Raw genomic sequence first — 16706 nt, forward strand, 5'->3', positions numbered from 1 at the left:
AGGTCCAGCGCAAGCGCTTCGTTCTTCGCTCGCTCTTCGCGGAGTTCCTGAGGGCGCGGGGGGCTAAGTCAGTGCGTGTGTTCTGGCTGCTGCTGCTGCGTTCTGGGGAAAAGAGAAAGACGACGATGATGGGGACTCTCGAAGGGGTTGGCTGTCCGAGCTGGCGCGGCTGGCAGCTGCATTTCTGCAGCCGGCGCGCTTTTTGGGGCGCCTGCTTGACTGGCGGCGCCGCTCAGGGGTTTAGCAGTTTCCGCCCCCTGAGGCGTCTTGGAGGAGGCCCGCCAGGACTTGAAGCCCCACCCGGGTTTCTTCTTTGAAGACAGTGTGGATGCAGAATTGGAGGTGGCCGAGAATACAGAAAGTGGCCGAGACGACATAGCAGAATCTCGACGGTGGCTAGCAGACTTGGAAGTTGATGAAGTGGGTATTTTGAGGGTGGCAGACCGGGCAAAGGAAGACGAAGATGCAGAACGAGTGTTGCTTTGAGGAAGCTGGAGATCACCTACCTTCTTCGCGGCCTCGACGGCCATCTGTCCCCTTTCCAGCCGTTCCGCAAGGCACGAGGCTGTGGTCTCTAAAACCTTCGACCTATCGTCTGGAGGTGCGGAAGTGACATTCTCGATTTGCTCTCTGATATCTTTGAGAATCTCGGCGGAGCGCAACTCTATCAATCCCTCAGGCAGCTCATCATGATCAATAAGTGCTGTCCGCAGAAGACTGCTCTTCTCGTCTAGGCTCGTTTCAAGGCCTTTGCTATGCTTTTGAAGCGCATCGTAGGACGCCAGAAGGCTCTCGTGGTTCGCTCGAAGACTCTGGACTTCACTATTACCGTCGCTACCTGGGTCGGCGTTTGAAGGTGCTTCGGAGGGGTCAGCAGACGTTTCCAAGGGTGGTCTTTCGGTCTTACTTTTGGAGAGCTCGTTGCGTAGCTCGGCGTTTTCCAATTCTTTCTCGCGGAATCTTCGCTGCATTTCGCTGAGTTCGATTTCCGTTGCTTCTAGCCTCTCATTTTGCTCGAGGAATGGACTAGAACGCAGGTGAATATCAGCAATGCCTGATTCTCCCAACCTTTCCAGCATATCAAAACACCATCTTGCGTTGGAGGCATTAACGTACCGTTGGCTCTCGTCATCTTCGGTTTTGATCTTCATATCAGACTTCAATCCAAGGTTTTCCTGGAGTAAATCCAAATACTGCTTTTCAATCGACCTCAGCCGAGAGGAGAGTATCTCCACTTTCTGTTGGAGCATAATAGTCTCCGAAGCGACGATACTATCGGTGAGTGTCCTGGGAGGCTCTTCGGAGGTTTCTGTGGCATCTTCGGTGCCTAGCTCATCCTCAAGACTACCTCCACGATCAGCATGGCCACTGGACTCCAACTCGCGCACTCTTTCTTCTAGTTCTTTCCGCCAGTCCTCTGCTCGGGTTTGCAATTCCCTAGCTTGCTCTAATTGCCTCAAAAGCACGTTGTTCTCATGTTCAACTCGTGTCCGTCTGCCTTTCTCTTCGAAGAGAGACTGTTCGCCATTTGCGATGGTCTGGACGTTTTCTTTGTTTGCTTTCTCTAGAGCGGCACAGCGCTCTCTAAGACCTTCCGTCTGCTGTAGTTGCTCTTGCGCAAGCTGCAGGTCTTGTCGTAGAGACTCATTGGCTTTCTGCTGCTCCTGCAACGTGTGAATCTTTTTACGAAGGTTCTCGTTGGCTTTGGCCTTTTGAGAGAGCTCGTCTCGTTCTGCCCTAACAAGTTGCAGCTCGTCGCGAAGGTCTTGTTTTGTATCAGAGTCAGCCTTTAGGCGTTCAAGCTGCCTCTCTTGACTTGACACGAGGGCCTTTTCACTAGCTAGAGAGGACTCGAGCTCAGCGATGTAAGTCCTGTCTCTCATCACTTCGGACCGCATGTGCTCGACATCGTCATCTTCTAGTTCCTTGCGGCCCCCCCCGCCGAGCATCAGCCTAGACTCCACAAGTTCTTCCTCAAGAGTGGAGATCCTGTTGCGTGACCGCTCAAGGTCGGTAGTTAAAGTAGATATCTTTGCATTGAGCTGTTTTATCTCCCTGTTAGCCTCGATAAGCTGTGCCTCACGCTCGAGATCCGGATCCCGTTCTACGGACGATCCCCGGGGAGGTTTCAAATCAGACGTATCCGGTTCAGCGGTTAATTCTTGATCAACTCCTAGCTCGGCCATTCTTTGATCCAAACTTTCCATCTCCTGAATAGCAACAGCGATTGTACTCATTGTTCTTTGCCCTAGCCCGCTCATGACCTCAACCATGCGTTGGTTCGAGTTAGGGGAGTAGAAGCCTACAAGGAGGACTGACATAGCTAGCTGTCCCATTAAGTTAGTAATCATGGGATGCGGCGAGTCGCGATAATATATGCGTACCTTCGCCGTGAGCATAGGAGAGCCATCTTGAGCAACAATCTTCAGATCAGGAGTCATCCTCTTGCTCAGCACGGGGAGCTTGCCGCATTCATCCCTTATATATGTGGTGACCGCACGGTCAATGTATTTTACTATAACCCTTGTCAGCCTTTCTTCTTCTTGTTATGGGATATGGGTGTATCCGTACAATTCTGCCAACGTGGTATCCAGTTCTCCGTGCTCTTCCGATCATTTTCGGGGAGGGGTCCGTTGAAGTAGTTGGAATCGATGTCTGCCAGTATCTTCCAGAGTATCTGGCCATCTTCGAGCTGGTTCCATTGGCTTATTTTGTGCGGGAGCTCAAAGGTATTCACCTACAAAATACAGAAATTAGCCAAAGTCCAAAAATTTAGAAAGGGGATATGCTGTTCGCACGATCACGTACCCAGTCCAGGAGCGCTTTTAGCAGCTCAGGCTTGAAGTCGTCCATTGCTCCGCTAGCGAGACCCAAGGTTCGTTGGAACAGTCTCTTTGTAATCGTTTGTAGTCCGCAGAAAGAAGGGCCTTATTCATGGTGAAGGGGCGTGGAAAATATGAGCGTATTAAAGAGAGCTGGCACGTCTCAACAATGTCGACGCGCAGCTCAAGGTCTCGGCAGAATGACGCTAGTGGTCCTTCCAGAAAGGCTCGACGAAAAGTCGGTTTTTCGGCCTATTCGAACAATGTCTTTGTTCAAGTGAGGGGAAAGATTTGTTAAGTATTTGACAATAGATGGCGCACCTAAAATAATATGAGTTCTCAAACACCGTTTTACATTTTATCCACCTCAGAGAGGAAAGAGGTATGGATGCTGGCTCAACCTTGCCTTCTGGCTTATGCGATACATTTCACCGAATGAAAAGCAGCACACTTAATACAAATAATTCTAAATGCAGAGCTTGCTGAGGACTATTAAGAGATGATGAGGATGATGGGGATATCAATGTTGATTTAGGCTCGCAAGGCTGAGTACGCCACCGGGACCTTAGATTATCCCATGCGCTATTGATAAAAGGCATACAAATGAAAGGTCATTGGTTTAATGCTTGCCATGCTGAGTAAATCTTGGATGGGCCTCTAGAGTCCTTAAAAATATGTACAGATAGCCTTTATAGTTCTCTTTAAGTATCTAAAGCTGTTCACGAGGGTGTAACTAGGACGCTAATAATTATATGCAAGTGGACGCTCAATAGCGCATGGGTGACATATGTTGCTTTAGGTTTTATTTCGCAACTTTTCACTATTCTGAGCAACAGACGTTAGGTTGTTACTCGTACAGCACTTTGTATCACTTTCACAAGCAGTACATCGCTACCTGCAAGGTAGAGGCTGCTTTTTACGTCGCTATAGACAACGCCAAGATATCTCGCTCGGCAAACTCCGCTCCACTCCCCGCCCTCTATGGTATTCCTCAGCCGCTAAAATCCTACTTGACTATCCCTACCGTTTATCCAGCCCCCCAACCCCCCCCTACCAAAGCTCAACCTCGCATATAACTCACCAACATCTCCCTATCTTTCGAAGATAGCCTCTCCCGTACGAACCGGCTGATGCGACCGCTATGGCGCAAATCCGCCTGTTTCAAGAACTGCCCGACCCAACTCCTGACGTCGATAATTTCGGGGAAGGGGTCCTGAGGGGCCTTGCGGCATGTGTTGAGCTGCGTGTAGCCAACGCCGAATCCAAGATCGTCAATGTCTTGGTCTGGGACAATGTCGTCGAAGGCTGGCGGGACTGGAGGGTTGATGAGGAGCTCGAGAAGCTTTTCGCACGTTAAGGCCCAGCCCTTCGGGTATCTACTCGAGAATTAGTACATATATATATATAATGAGGTATCTGGGAATTGGCTAAGGGGACCGGAGATTGAGCTGCTTGGATTATAACATACCTATCTATGAAGGCCTGGGAGTCAGTTAGAGTTTTGGTGAATGAGACTACGGCTGTCTTGCGGTCGAATGGTCGTGTTAGCTTTTGGGTATCTGGGAGTATAATTGTCAAATAGACTGGCTTGAAAATACTGCACAATGGTTAGCCGGTTTCTCCTACATCAAGCGAGAATAGCATTACTCATGCTGAGTCCGATCTGTGATCTTAATGAAGAAGTCTGTTCCTAGGCCTTTGTCTTCTCTTGCGGAGATAAAGTGGTAGAACGTGATGAAGCGCTGAGAGAAGAGCTCCGTTTTAGAATTTGACAGTCTTGTAAGCATCAATTGGAAAATTGTTGCAAAGTAAGGCTCAAGAGCCTTAGAAGGTAACGCAGAGATGACATTTTCGATCAACTCAAACGCGTGGGCTTCGTGTGTTTTAGTTGACACCAGCTTCTGGAAAATACCCAAAATCGGCTCGATCTGGTTGTTTTGGACGATGACTTGCGCTCCCCGAGGTATTATAGATGTAAGTAATCGAACAAGCGCGGGCACATTGCCCCTAGATTCCCACAGAGCAGGCATGAGGATAGGGGTGATAAGTCCCTTACAGTAATCCGACAATGTTCCGGTTGGGTTTGCTTCTACAAGCGCAGCAAATAACTGGAAGACGTATGGGATGAATTCCTGGACGTCTTCCTGAAGGATTGCCGCAAATGGATCGTAAAGCGAATTTTCCAGTTTGTCGTGTAGTGTCGGCGCGGTGTATCGGATGAGAGCTCCTATACCTTCGAAGTGATAATATTGGAAGCGAGGATTGCTTGGATTGTGTCGTATGACTTTGGTGATGTTGATAAAATTTGTGAGAACAAGATCGGTAATTGGCAATACACCATCTCGGATAAAGATTAGAACTCTCATGACACATTTCATCAAAAACTCGTTCTCCTGAATCTTTTCTGGCGCGGAATTCTTCTGTATTAGGGCGAAGAGGTGCTGCAAAAGATCTTTCGAGGAAGCCACGACATCTACTTTTGGTATGATAGGTTGTCGGTTATCATCTGTCATGAACAAGACGCGTTCCACAGCAATAGCAGCGTACGTATACACTACGGAATTGGATGATCCTAGGTGCTTGACCAGTAGCGGGAATGCGACTTGCCAATACTGCGATGTAATTTGGCTGCGGAATATGTAAACAAATTTGATCGCGTCGACTTTGAGTATGGGCTCAATATTTTCAGCTGTTAAGTCCTCTGCAATGTGCTTTTCAAAAAATTCAAGTATGTTGACATTCCTAAACTAAGTTAGCCTGGAAATTATAAATAAGAAGCGTGCTAAGGGATTAAGCCATCCAGCCCAACTGGCTTCATGACATCATATCTAAACAATGAACTTATAGAGACGCTTACGGGTTGATGTTCTTGGCTCCTTGACCTGCAGTCGCCGTCCCCCTAGCAGCAATGGCTGAAAATAGGTAGACTGCCGTGTCCTTTGATTTCCAGTTGTTCTTCCGGTCTTTTGCGTAATTTTCGAGATAATGATTCATATACGTCATTACGCAATCGGTTACTAACTTCTCAAATTGGGCCATAAGCTGGCGGAGGAAGTCCGTGGCAGCTCGTCGTCGAGTATCACTGTCAGATCCCTCTAAATCTCTTCGAATAAATTCAATTGGCTCATCTTCGAATAGTTCAACATCGGATTCTCGAAGTGATAGATTTGGCAAAATGACTTTCTCGATAACCTGTCCTAGGATTTGTGGGTTGTTGAATGCTTGAGCGTGTTGGGGTATGTGAGCGACAGAGGTGAGGAATTGAAGAGCTCTGCTAACCAAGGTGTCGTATTTCGTCTCAAGGCCAACAGTCATAAGGAAGTTCCACGAACTGTCAACAAATTGCGCAAGTAGCGGTCCGAAGGCATCTTCGTACTTTTGGACGTATAGTATTAGCGCTTCGAATATTCCTGCTTTAACATATTCTAGTACGCCAGATTCACTGTCATCATCGGTGTGTAAAGCGGGGCTGTCATAAACCAAGTATTTATGCAAGAGTCCGGATATAGCCTGAAGATTCTCTTCGAAGACTGGGGGCAGATCCTGACAAGAAAGATCGTAGAACAGTTTCATGATCAAACTGAGAGTAGTAAATGCTTCCTGTAGTGCAGCAGGGTTGTTCGGTGACTTCGTAATAATAGCGTCCGTGTTCTTTGTAAATGTCAGTCTGTAGCCTTGAAGATATCTGGAATCATTATCAACAAAACTCACCTCCATAAGTGTAAGGAACGGGGTGCTGAATTTTGAAAGAACATGGTTGATCTCTGTAAAGAGGGCGTCGGATCTAAAAAGCGGTCTCCAGCGTTTGAAGATGGAGTGCGCAACCTGCAAAACACCGTTATTGACAGTAGCGTTGTCTGGGGTTAGTCGCGATATAAGATCCTTCCACAGTGTCAGCTCTTGCCTCTCATTTATGAATCAAGCAACATACATCGACCAATGTGTCCCATCGTTCCCAAAAATCACTTTCCGCTATAGCACTTATAGCCTCACCAAGCTGGGCCTGCATATTTGGAGGTACAGAAGTCATCAGACCGATGAGCTCCTGCTTGATAGTCATGACCTCATTTTGTGGTAGTTTGTAATTCCCTTCTTCGTCCTGCAAATAAAAATAAGCTTGCATCTATTTGCCTCTTCTGAATGAGTGATTAACGTACGGTCCAGGTGCGCTTTATGAAATTCTTGAAATATAGAGCGCTTGCAAGTCTGACAGTATTTGGGAAGGTTTCGGATGCGACGATTTGTAAAAGTGTTAGAGAGAAGCCTGGCTTTTGTGCCTCTTGGGTTATGGCAGCCTCCACTGTTTAAAAAATTGTTAGTACCATGTTAAAATTTCCAAAAGCATGCTGAGGAGAGGTTCGGAAGTGCAATTAAGAAGCACTAGGGTTTTCGGAAGAGAGCGCAAGCTCTTCGAACATTTTACATGCATGGTTGAGAGATAAGGCATATTGCGGAGGGACTTGATCTAAACAAATAATAAAAACAGAGAAGACTAACCTTGCTTATTCTGTCGTGGATCGAGACTCAGCTGGAGCAGCTGAGCGACAGTCTGCATACCCGTGGCAGCCATCTTGTGAGGGGGCTAAGCTGTTCTGTGGACTGGAAAGAGTGGATAGGAATTTTGGTGCAGGCAAGCTCTCCGAGCGGCTGGGATGCGCCATGGAAGAGCAAACTATGGTCTGTGCGCGGAAGAACAATTCGGCGACCCCCTAGCGTTTACCCCAGATTCAAAGAGTCAAAAGATCCTGACACCAATCCCATCCGTTTCTTTTTCTCCACCACCGACATCGCTCCTTTTTGAAAATGGTTTTCATTTGCCAGTGACCACTGTCGCCACAGCCATCTGCTGCTCCACCCAGACACATGGGCCCTCCCGGATATCGTGCCGTTTTCCAGAGTTCCTTGGATTATCAAGCAGGGATAGGACTGATGCTTAGACTTTTCGACCTCATGCTATTACACTCTAGTTGTAGGTTGGTATTATTCATATTTTTGATTGCTACCCTTGCAGAATGAGACTGTATGACTCACAGAAGCCACCCTATTTTCTGGATTTCCTCCGCGCTTTCACACATAGCTTACTCTTGATACTATATATCCAGCCCGATATAGCATATAATCAGAGGAATAGCACCGAGACTTATGTCTCCGTCTTCAAAGGATGCACCGCACACACCCGACCGATCTTCCTCGTCCTCCGCCCTGTTCGGCGCATTCAGAACCCTTACCGGTGGCCGCCTCAGGAATCCGACTCCGCCCACTCCTTCCACTTCGGCAACTCTCACCCCAGCACAGACACCTTCGTTAAGATCCGTGACCAGGGTAGGCTCTGTGGCCAGTGCCCCTGCTGGTTTATTGGATGGCGGGACGAACGACGAATTACTTCAAAACTCGGATTGTCGTCAGCAAGGCTCCAAGCCCAGGGTCAATACTAAAGATATTCTTGGTGGGCCGCCAGAACTGCAAAAACTGCTGGGTCAACTAGACGCCACACGTCTTCTTTGTGATAGAATTGCAGCCATCCAAAAGATATGTCCTATACTGAAGGAGTATCCTGTAGACAACGTCCTGATTCTGTGGTCTGCCGCTAGCGATCTTCTCGATGAAGACTCCTCCGAGGCAACGCAGGCTGGCTACGCGCTACTCAAGAGTTGTGTTCAATTGCCAGATCTAACTCCCGTGGAAAGGAGTGTATTCTTCAAGGCTATATCGCGCGGCCAGAACTGCAAAGACTTCGATCTTCGCTTTGAAGTTCTACATGAACTTACGAATGGTGGGCGGAACGTAGAGGCTTTCGAATCTTATGTAGCGCCTCTTATCACGACCTCTCTAGATTCTTGCTTCAAAGCTGTTCGTGAAGCTCGAAAGGCAAAGAAGCAAAAACGCTCTGGTCCAACACTAAGAGAGGATGGCGATCTTGCACAACTTTTCCAATACATTATCGATATTACTAGATTCAATTCCAAAGTATTCAAAGAAGAAGACGTCGAGTTACTTCTAAAACAAGTCATGGGAATTTGCAAGGAAACCACCCAGGAAGCCGATATTGAGCAATCCATCAGGATCTTTGATGCTTTGATCACTTACACTCATATTCCAACAAGGTCCCTCAAGCCGTGCCTGGAAGTCCTGTGTGATGTTCATCGACAGCTCAGCAACCTCAAGGAGCCGACTTGGAGTTCTTTGAGCAATCTCTTCAGGTCACATGTTGGACAGTCTTCAGTCTCTGCACTCTTAAGCATACTCCTTGACAATCCTAGTACTCCAGGTCGTAGCAAGAATATACCCCGCGGTGCAGTTCATGTTTTACAGCAGCTTGTATTGCAAGATGGGTGTGAGGGTCTCCCCAAAGTTCCTATCTCACTACTACTTCCTGCCTTGAAAGTGTCTCTTGCAGTCGACCACCGAAAGCATGAGACTGATGTCATTCGCTTCATAGCTACCATCCTGGAAGAGCGCAAACTAACTCGTCTTCTACTTGAAGAAGACGACTGGAGTGATCTGGTAGCTATCCTGGACAAATGCGCACAACGCAGCGAAGCTAGAGAAGCCCCAGCAACCGACCCTAGCAGTGATGTCGGGCTCACGACCGATCCAGCTCTTCCTGGACCCCGGACTGATGGGGACCGGAACAGCGCAAATGATGATCTAGCAAAGATACTCATGAATCTTGACACCTTACGTGATGAAATGGATTTCGTCCAACAAGCATCGGTAATGGACCTTTTTATGCGACTAGCAAACCGAATCAGCAATGCTGCTGCTGAGAACCTCATCAAGTTTTATGCAGAAGAGCGTTTTCTTCATCCTTCAAATAAGACCTGGCTAGAAGAATGTCGAACGCTACTTACAAAAGTATTCATAGACCAGACACGTCCTCGGTCTCTCCGAATACTCATTGTTAAGACCCTAACAGATACATATAACACTGTTGAAAGCATTTGCACGGAAGAAGCAGTATCGCAGTGCGCAGCCTTGATTCTTGATAACATTAAGGAAGAAAAAGATGTTGTGGTGCTACACGAGTTGGTGGATTTCGCCACTAATATCGCTGATCAGGCATCTGAGGAGATCTTCAAGGATGTTATTGAACTACTCAAGGCATCACTAGAAGAACAGAGAGGACCGCCGCCTCATCCACCCAGCAATTTAGCCTACTGGGCTTCTCCAGCAACGCGATCTCGAGAAAGCCAAATTCTAGGATCTTCTTGCAATGTCGTAACCACGGCGTTGGTCCGGTTGTTCATCCGAAATCTAAACCAGTCCGCCCAAAAGAGCTGGATGCTATTTGAACTCCTTCTGCACATCGCAGGTTCTGACTCATGCGGGACGGATGCACGGATAACCGCATTAAAACTCTTTTTCCGGTTACGCAGCGACACAAATCATGCTATAATGATTGGCTCTTCCTCAGAAGGCTCAAGCATGGCTGCTGTCTTGTGCCGCACTGTAGAAACTGCAGTGAGCTCAGACAAGATAGATGATTCCTCACCAGCAGATTCGAGAAGACATGACGACCAACTATCATGGCGAGAAAACAGGGCCACTTCAGGTGGTAGTCCCCACTCCTCCCTCACTCGACATAGTAGTCGCCCAGTGAACAACGCAGGCCGGATTTCCAAGCCCGTCCCGCCGTTTTGGATGTACCCAGGTCCAAAAGGGCTACCGGAAGAACCGTCACGTATTACCAGCCGATTCATGTTTTCCTACCTTGGCCCCACGGATGATATTGTAGAAACCAAATCCGAGCTTAAAATCGCCTTATGGCTGGAATTAATAATATCCTTGCTGCAGAAACCGACGGAGTGGGAAGTCTACAGCTATATTTTAGTGCATCTCGGACCCCAGCTCTCCAACCAATCTCTATTTCGTGGGGCTGTACCCCAGCTAAAAATGTTGAGAAGTGTTATATGCGAGCAAATTCGAGCCACCACTTTCCACGAGCCACCGAGCTACACTCTCCTCAAAAGGGCCGATGTAGCAGTTTGTCTATTTCACATACTTACAGTACTCATTAGCTATCATGCTCATTTTGAAAAGAGTGAAGAAGACGAACTAGTCAGGACTTTCCTTCACGGCATCGGATCATGGGAACGAACCCCTAAATGGTGCATACATGCGCTGACGGTTTGCTGCCACGAGCTTCCATTGTCAAGTAGCAAATCACTAGACAATATAGTCCAGAAAATGTCCCAAATTATTACTCAGCCGCAGATTGCGATCCATATCTTGGAGTTTCTGACTACTCTCGCGCGAATGCCGGAGCTTCACAAGAACTTTAGAGAAGATGAATTTAAGATGGTGTTCGGAGTTAGCTTTCGCTATCTACAATACGTCCGAGATCAGCGCGAGAGAGCAACAGCAACGATCTCCTCACAAAGTGGTCATAGGAACCTCCGACACAGCGGGCCTTCCCGTGACTTTTCGGTCATTTCTGAACAGAATTCGAAGCCGAGAGAGAAATCTCCAGCCGATGATCTTCCACAATATGTATATGCCCTTGCGTTTCACGTCATCACCTTCTGGTTCATGGCATTGAAACTTCCTGAGCGAAAGGGACAAATACCTTGGATCACCAAGAATCTGATATACACGGACAGAGCTGGCAGAGAAGTGACGGAAGAACAGAGTCAAGTCATTATGGATATGATGCAGATGGTCGCGTACTCGGACCGCGATGAGACGGCGCCTGATCCCAACTTCTCCAAAGAGTCAGACGGTGACGTTTCGAAGAAAACCTGGATTGTTGGACTTAGCCTCTTGACAATTGAAACTGCGGCCAGAACTGGTATTTCACAGATCACCAGTCGAAGACCAGTAAGTCGGCCCCTGATAGAATTCGCTGCAACGCTAACTTTAACATGCATAGTGTGGCACAAGATACTCAAGCCTTCAGCCTCGCCTGATACAACCCCCTCGACATCAGGTTCCCATTACGACGGGTCTTGCATCTGAGGCATTTTACAATTCTTCTTATGTTGGCATACTTCCCGACGACATCTTTCAAGGTCTATATTCTCCCCTGAACTTCCCTTCCATCTCAGGTAGTCTACCTGATATGCCCACTTCCCTTCCTGAAGATGATATGACCCGTCGCGCCCTCGCTGCCTTCGATCGCAGCCCAACGGTTGATGGGCATAAGGTTGGTGTCATCTACATTGGAGAAGGTCAAACAGATGAGAGAGAAATTTTGTTTAACGTCATGGGCTCCGCCGACTACACTGCTTTCATTGGCGATCTTGGAACGCTTGTCCGTCTCAAAGGCGCAAGATTCAACGCTGGGGGACTGGACACCTCATGCGACACGGATGGCGAGTTCACTATTTGCTGGCGCGACCGAGTGATGGAGATTGTCTTTCATATTACCACCATGATGCCTACGAACCCCAACGACAATCAGACTTGGACGAACAAGAAACGCCACATTGGCAATGATTTCGTGAACATTATTTTTAATGACTCTGGTCTCCCTTACAACTTCGACACCTTCCCTTCTGCTTTCAACTACGTTCATATCGTCATTACCCCCGAGGCACGCGCGTCATTCATTGATCGTCGCCTCGAGGAAGATCCAGACGGTAAGAACCGCTATTACAAAGTGCAAGTCATCCCGAAACCAGGCTTTCCGGAAATATCTCCTGCTGCAGAAAGCAAAATGATTAGCGGCAAGAACCTGGCCGCATATTGCCGTCTTATCTCCATCAACGCGAGCGTATTCTCCCAGGTTTGGTACGCACGCGACGGTGGTGAGTCTGTCTCTTCCTGGTGCAATCGGTTGCGCGAGATAAAGAGACTGCGCGAAAGGTATGTAGGACAGGAGCCTCTGGCCCATGCCGCATCTCCCTCTTCGCCACTTGGCATGCACACTTCGGTAAGTGCGGCACAAGGCTTCTCAAGCCCTCCAACAAGAGAAGGTGGGTCTGGATTCAAGAGGACGAGCGTTGCGACTTTCATTAGTGAGGGTACGAGCAGGAGCAGTGCCCTGAGTGGATCCACGGAAATGGAGAGGCAAGGTTCCGACGGTTCGAGAGCCTAAATGGGCCATCTTTTGTAAAAACTATCATGCGGCATTGTCGGCGCGCTAGGAATTTGGAGTTGCACATATACCCCGGGGCGTTTGGGAGGCGATTCTCTTCATGCTTGGGGATTTATTTATATATTTTCTATGGTTTACATTGCATTCAAGGGATTTTAGGGCTAGGCGGACTCCAAAAGTATTTGTCTTCTTATGTAATGCTCTTTTTATGTCTGCGTTCTGTAGGATTCGCACAGGGAGAGTGAGCATCTGCACGTATATACACGTCTTCGCCACACACGACCATATCCCATGCGTCGCTGAGGGGTCCGCTCCATTGTGAGTCCTGGTTATGTCCCCGTGAATAGTTTCGGATACTCAAAAGAGCTATTAATGTCCTCTATACATTCAGTTCTGAAGCACTTTATATAATTTCCCAAATCTCATACGGTGTAACAAGAACCAAACGAAGCATACAAGGCAGACAGCTCTCCCCGGCCAGTTTCAAGCACGCTACTTTTAGAAATCATCGCCGTCAAGCCTTTCGCCACGAGTACCTTACACCTAAGTTTCTGTTCACTTGATAGCCCACTATCTCTAGGATTTACATAGCTTCATTAAATAATAGTGTTCCCGTTGAGCATCCTTAGAGGCAAGCGATGCACAGGGCCAATAGTTAAGCAAGGAAACCCCTGCCCAGTGATCTAACTGGACTGCGGCGCCTCTGGAGCTCCACGTTGGATCCTTTCTTGCATTGGATTTGGAGCTATTGATTTTAAGGCTGGATTAGAGTGGATCTGACTTATTTGGAGCTCCTAGAGCTCCAGTTCTATACCTAATTAGGAGGGAGGATAGGCCGCTAAGGAGTTAGTGCTTAGTGTTAAGGCTAAATAGAGCTAATTGGTGACGCTAGTATTTAGCGTTAGTAAGCTCCTGTCTTATAAGACGATTAATTTATAAGAATTAAGGACATCTACTTATCCTCTGCTGTTACTCCTACATCTATACTTACTGCTTTAGTGTTTTATTCCCTCCCTTCCTTACCTAATACCATGGCGGCTAATATTACGCGTTATCTTACATACTACTTACCTCCTACATCTAATAACTTTATCCTTACTCCGAAATTAATTAGTCCGGCTTATAATAAGGTAGTAGAGGTGAAGAAGTTTAAGCTATATAATAAGTACTATATTTAATATAGCGCCTTAATAAGAGGACTAAAGCATATAAAGTAGCATACCTCGTATATATAGAGGTAGGGGGAGGATATTTAATTAAAGTCTAGTAGTAACGGTATAGCTTATTACTACTACTATCTTTATAAGTGAATATAGCGTAAGTAGGAGCTGCTTATAGTGTTATCTAGAAGGACTACCGCTATAGACTACCGAGTAGAGGATTACTATATAGATAAGATAACGGGCATACTTAATACTTATTAAAAACTTAATAAATCTAACTAGCTAATAATTAATAAGTATTTAGAGGAGAGGTTGCTTAATAGAGCTTATAACTTTAAGAGGTTTAAATAGTTACTTATTTAGTGGATTATTTGCTACTATATTACCTTCTTCTAATTAAAAAAAGTCTACTTCTATAAGCTACTATATTTTATCTACCCCGGGCTTAAAAAGTTCCTATTAAAGGCAGTAAATATAATATAATTATAGGTTATAAACAAATGGGAGTAACGGAAGGAGTTACTATAATAATTTATTGCTTAACGTCCGATTCGGATCCCTATTGGGCCCACGCGGACTACTCCTTATGTACATATGGGGAGAAAACTCTGTTTAAGAAAACCCCGTAATCTATCTCCCCGCCTTTTGGGACTCGCCTATAAGTCACCTATAGTGCTCCTACTACCTTACTTTTTGACCTCCTTAGGAACCACTGCTGCCGTAACAAGCCTACGGACGCGCTAGTATCGTAAACTTTGCTCTACTACTGTAGAGTTATTAGGGGGCGCCCGTTACTTACCCCCCTACCCTCTATTACTATTTCCCTTACAACCTAGAATTAGTTTAGTATATTTTAGCTAATAAGCTACTAGGTAACCGCCTTAAGGCCTTTTATATTAAGAGTAGTATATTATAGTTCTCTATGCCAGCTACTAAAAGCATTACTTCTTAGTTGGTGTGTAAGGGGCATAACAGTATTATTTATCTCATTTTTGCTCGTCACCATCTGAAGAAGAAGAAGAAGCCGTACAACAATATCAATATTTGGAGGTATAGGCACAAAGGAGGCTATCTCTGCAAGCACAGCCGGCGCCAGGCCTGCAGCTATAGGTAGGGTGGGTGAAGCAGAGAAAGCCAAGTATGACCCAGCTAGGTATAACCCAGCATTATCACCTCCTTCGTACCTAGATATGCGAAGCTCTATATAGGTGTATACATAGGGATGGTGGGTGGGAAAGCAAAAGCCGTATGGCTCAAAAATGGAGAAGTTTGATGTTGTTGGTAGAAGTCGCGGTGCTCGCAATCTACCGATAAACATTTTCATTTATCTCATTTTTGCTCGTCACCATCTGAAGAAGAAGAAACCGTACAACAATATCAATATTTGGAGGTATAGGCACAAAGGAGGCTATCTCTGCAAGCACAGCCAGCGCCAGGCCTGCAGCTACAGGTAGGGTGGGTNAAGCAGAGAAAGCCAAGTATGACCCAGCCAGGTATAACCTAGCATTATCACCTCCTTTATACCTAGATATGCGAAGCTCTATATAGGTGTATACATAGGGATGGTGGGTGGGAAAGCAAAAGCCGTATGGCTCAAAAATGGAGAAGTTTGATGTTGTTGGTAGAAGTCGCGGTGCTCGCAATCTACCGATAAACATTTTCATATATTTTAGTGTCTATCTTAGCCAGTTATATTTATATCTTAGGCTACCTACTAGAACACCCACCTGGTAGAGCTAGTCTTTTAGTCCTATTATTCCTATTTTTAAGAGTATCGCTATTATATTTTCTACCTTTATTAGGCCTTTTTAGAGCCCTTAAGTGTTTACCCCCTATAGCGTTAACTATGCTATAGCTTAGGTTCCTCTTATCTTAGTTAGCCTCTATACCTTTAACTCNTATACNCCTCTNTAGCGTTAGTCTAACCAGTATTATATTACGGTAGATAGTTTCCTAATATTCTTTTATACTCTGCTTTAGCTCCTTTCTCTCTCTTACTATTATCTTTACTAGCCTCTTACATGTCTCCCTTCCTCCTCTATATAGGCTTAGGCCCTAAAGCAGCACTATTTTTCTTTTACTTTCTTTACCTATTTCTCTAATATATCTTCCCTACTTTAGGGTTGTTAGTTTGTTCTCCTATAGGGCGCCCTAGAGTCCCTCTATAGTTTATTTAGGCGTGTTTTAATATACTTTATAACATTAGAGTTACGTTTATTTTAGGCCCTTTATATTACAGCGGCTTTAATATATAGTTATAGGGGGGGAATATTAGCTTCCTTCTTAAGCAGTACTGTGGCCGTTCGCTTATATCCGCCTATTATACTCTAGAGGTAGGCTATTTAGACCTTTTGGAGTAGTTTAAGGAGCGACTTAGGGGGGCCTTTTTTAGATTCTCTAATAACCCAAATACTGGACCTATATGTTATGGTTAGCCAGACAACTACTATATATAGTAGGCGTAACCTCTAGAAGTATAGGCCCTATATAGAATTAACGATCCTAGATAATACGATATACTATACTTAGCCCTTATAGGCCGCTTGCGCTATATATACGCTCTACTAAAGCTTACTATCTACCTATACTCCTAATACCCTTAGGCCCTAAACTAGTTAACCCCTAAAGCCTTAGATGTGGATTATATGCTAAAGATCTATAGATTAGTTACGTTTTCTTATAAAA

At 46.1% G+C, this 16706-nt stretch overlaps 3 protein-coding genes across 3 annotated transcripts; 1 reads left to right on the forward strand and 2 right to left on the reverse strand.

Moving 5' to 3' along the window:
• Positions 1–68: 68 nt before the first annotated feature.
• On the reverse strand, positions 69–2853 carry K441DRAFT_676519 (uncharacterized protein; the record flags this gene model as incomplete). The annotated part of the gene is made up of 4 exons (XM_067650962.1): positions 69–2327; positions 2385–2515; positions 2572–2737; positions 2809–2853. The coding sequence occupies 4 exons, from the start codon at positions 2851–2853 to the stop codon at positions 69–71; spliced, it is 2601 nt and encodes an 866-aa protein (XP_067505110.1).
• A 1029-nt stretch (positions 2854–3882) lies between these two features.
• On the reverse strand, positions 3883–7392 carry K441DRAFT_609045 (Cse1-domain-containing protein; the record flags this gene model as incomplete). The annotated part of the gene is made up of 8 exons (XM_067645497.1): positions 3883–4201; positions 4291–4419; positions 4470–5564; positions 5680–6473; positions 6534–6704; positions 6754–6921; positions 6980–7122; positions 7320–7392. The coding sequence occupies 8 exons, from the start codon at positions 7390–7392 to the stop codon at positions 3883–3885; spliced, it is 2892 nt and encodes a 963-aa protein (XP_067505111.1).
• A 572-nt stretch (positions 7393–7964) lies between these two features.
• K441DRAFT_555567 (uncharacterized protein) lies at positions 7965–12858 on the forward strand (the record flags this gene model as incomplete). Its single annotated transcript, XM_067643287.1, has 2 exons — positions 7965–11639; positions 11692–12858. The coding sequence occupies 2 exons, from the start codon at positions 7965–7967 to the stop codon at positions 12856–12858; spliced, it is 4842 nt and encodes a 1613-aa protein (XP_067505112.1).
• Positions 12859–16706: the final 3848 nt, after the last annotated feature.

The sequence above is a fragment of the Cenococcum geophilum genome (genome assembly GCF_001692895.1).
Source record: "Cenococcum geophilum 1.58 unplaced genomic scaffold K441scaffold_16, whole genome shotgun sequence".
Classification (NCBI taxonomy): Eukaryota; Fungi; Ascomycota; class Dothideomycetes; order Gloniales; family Gloniaceae; genus Cenococcum; species Cenococcum geophilum.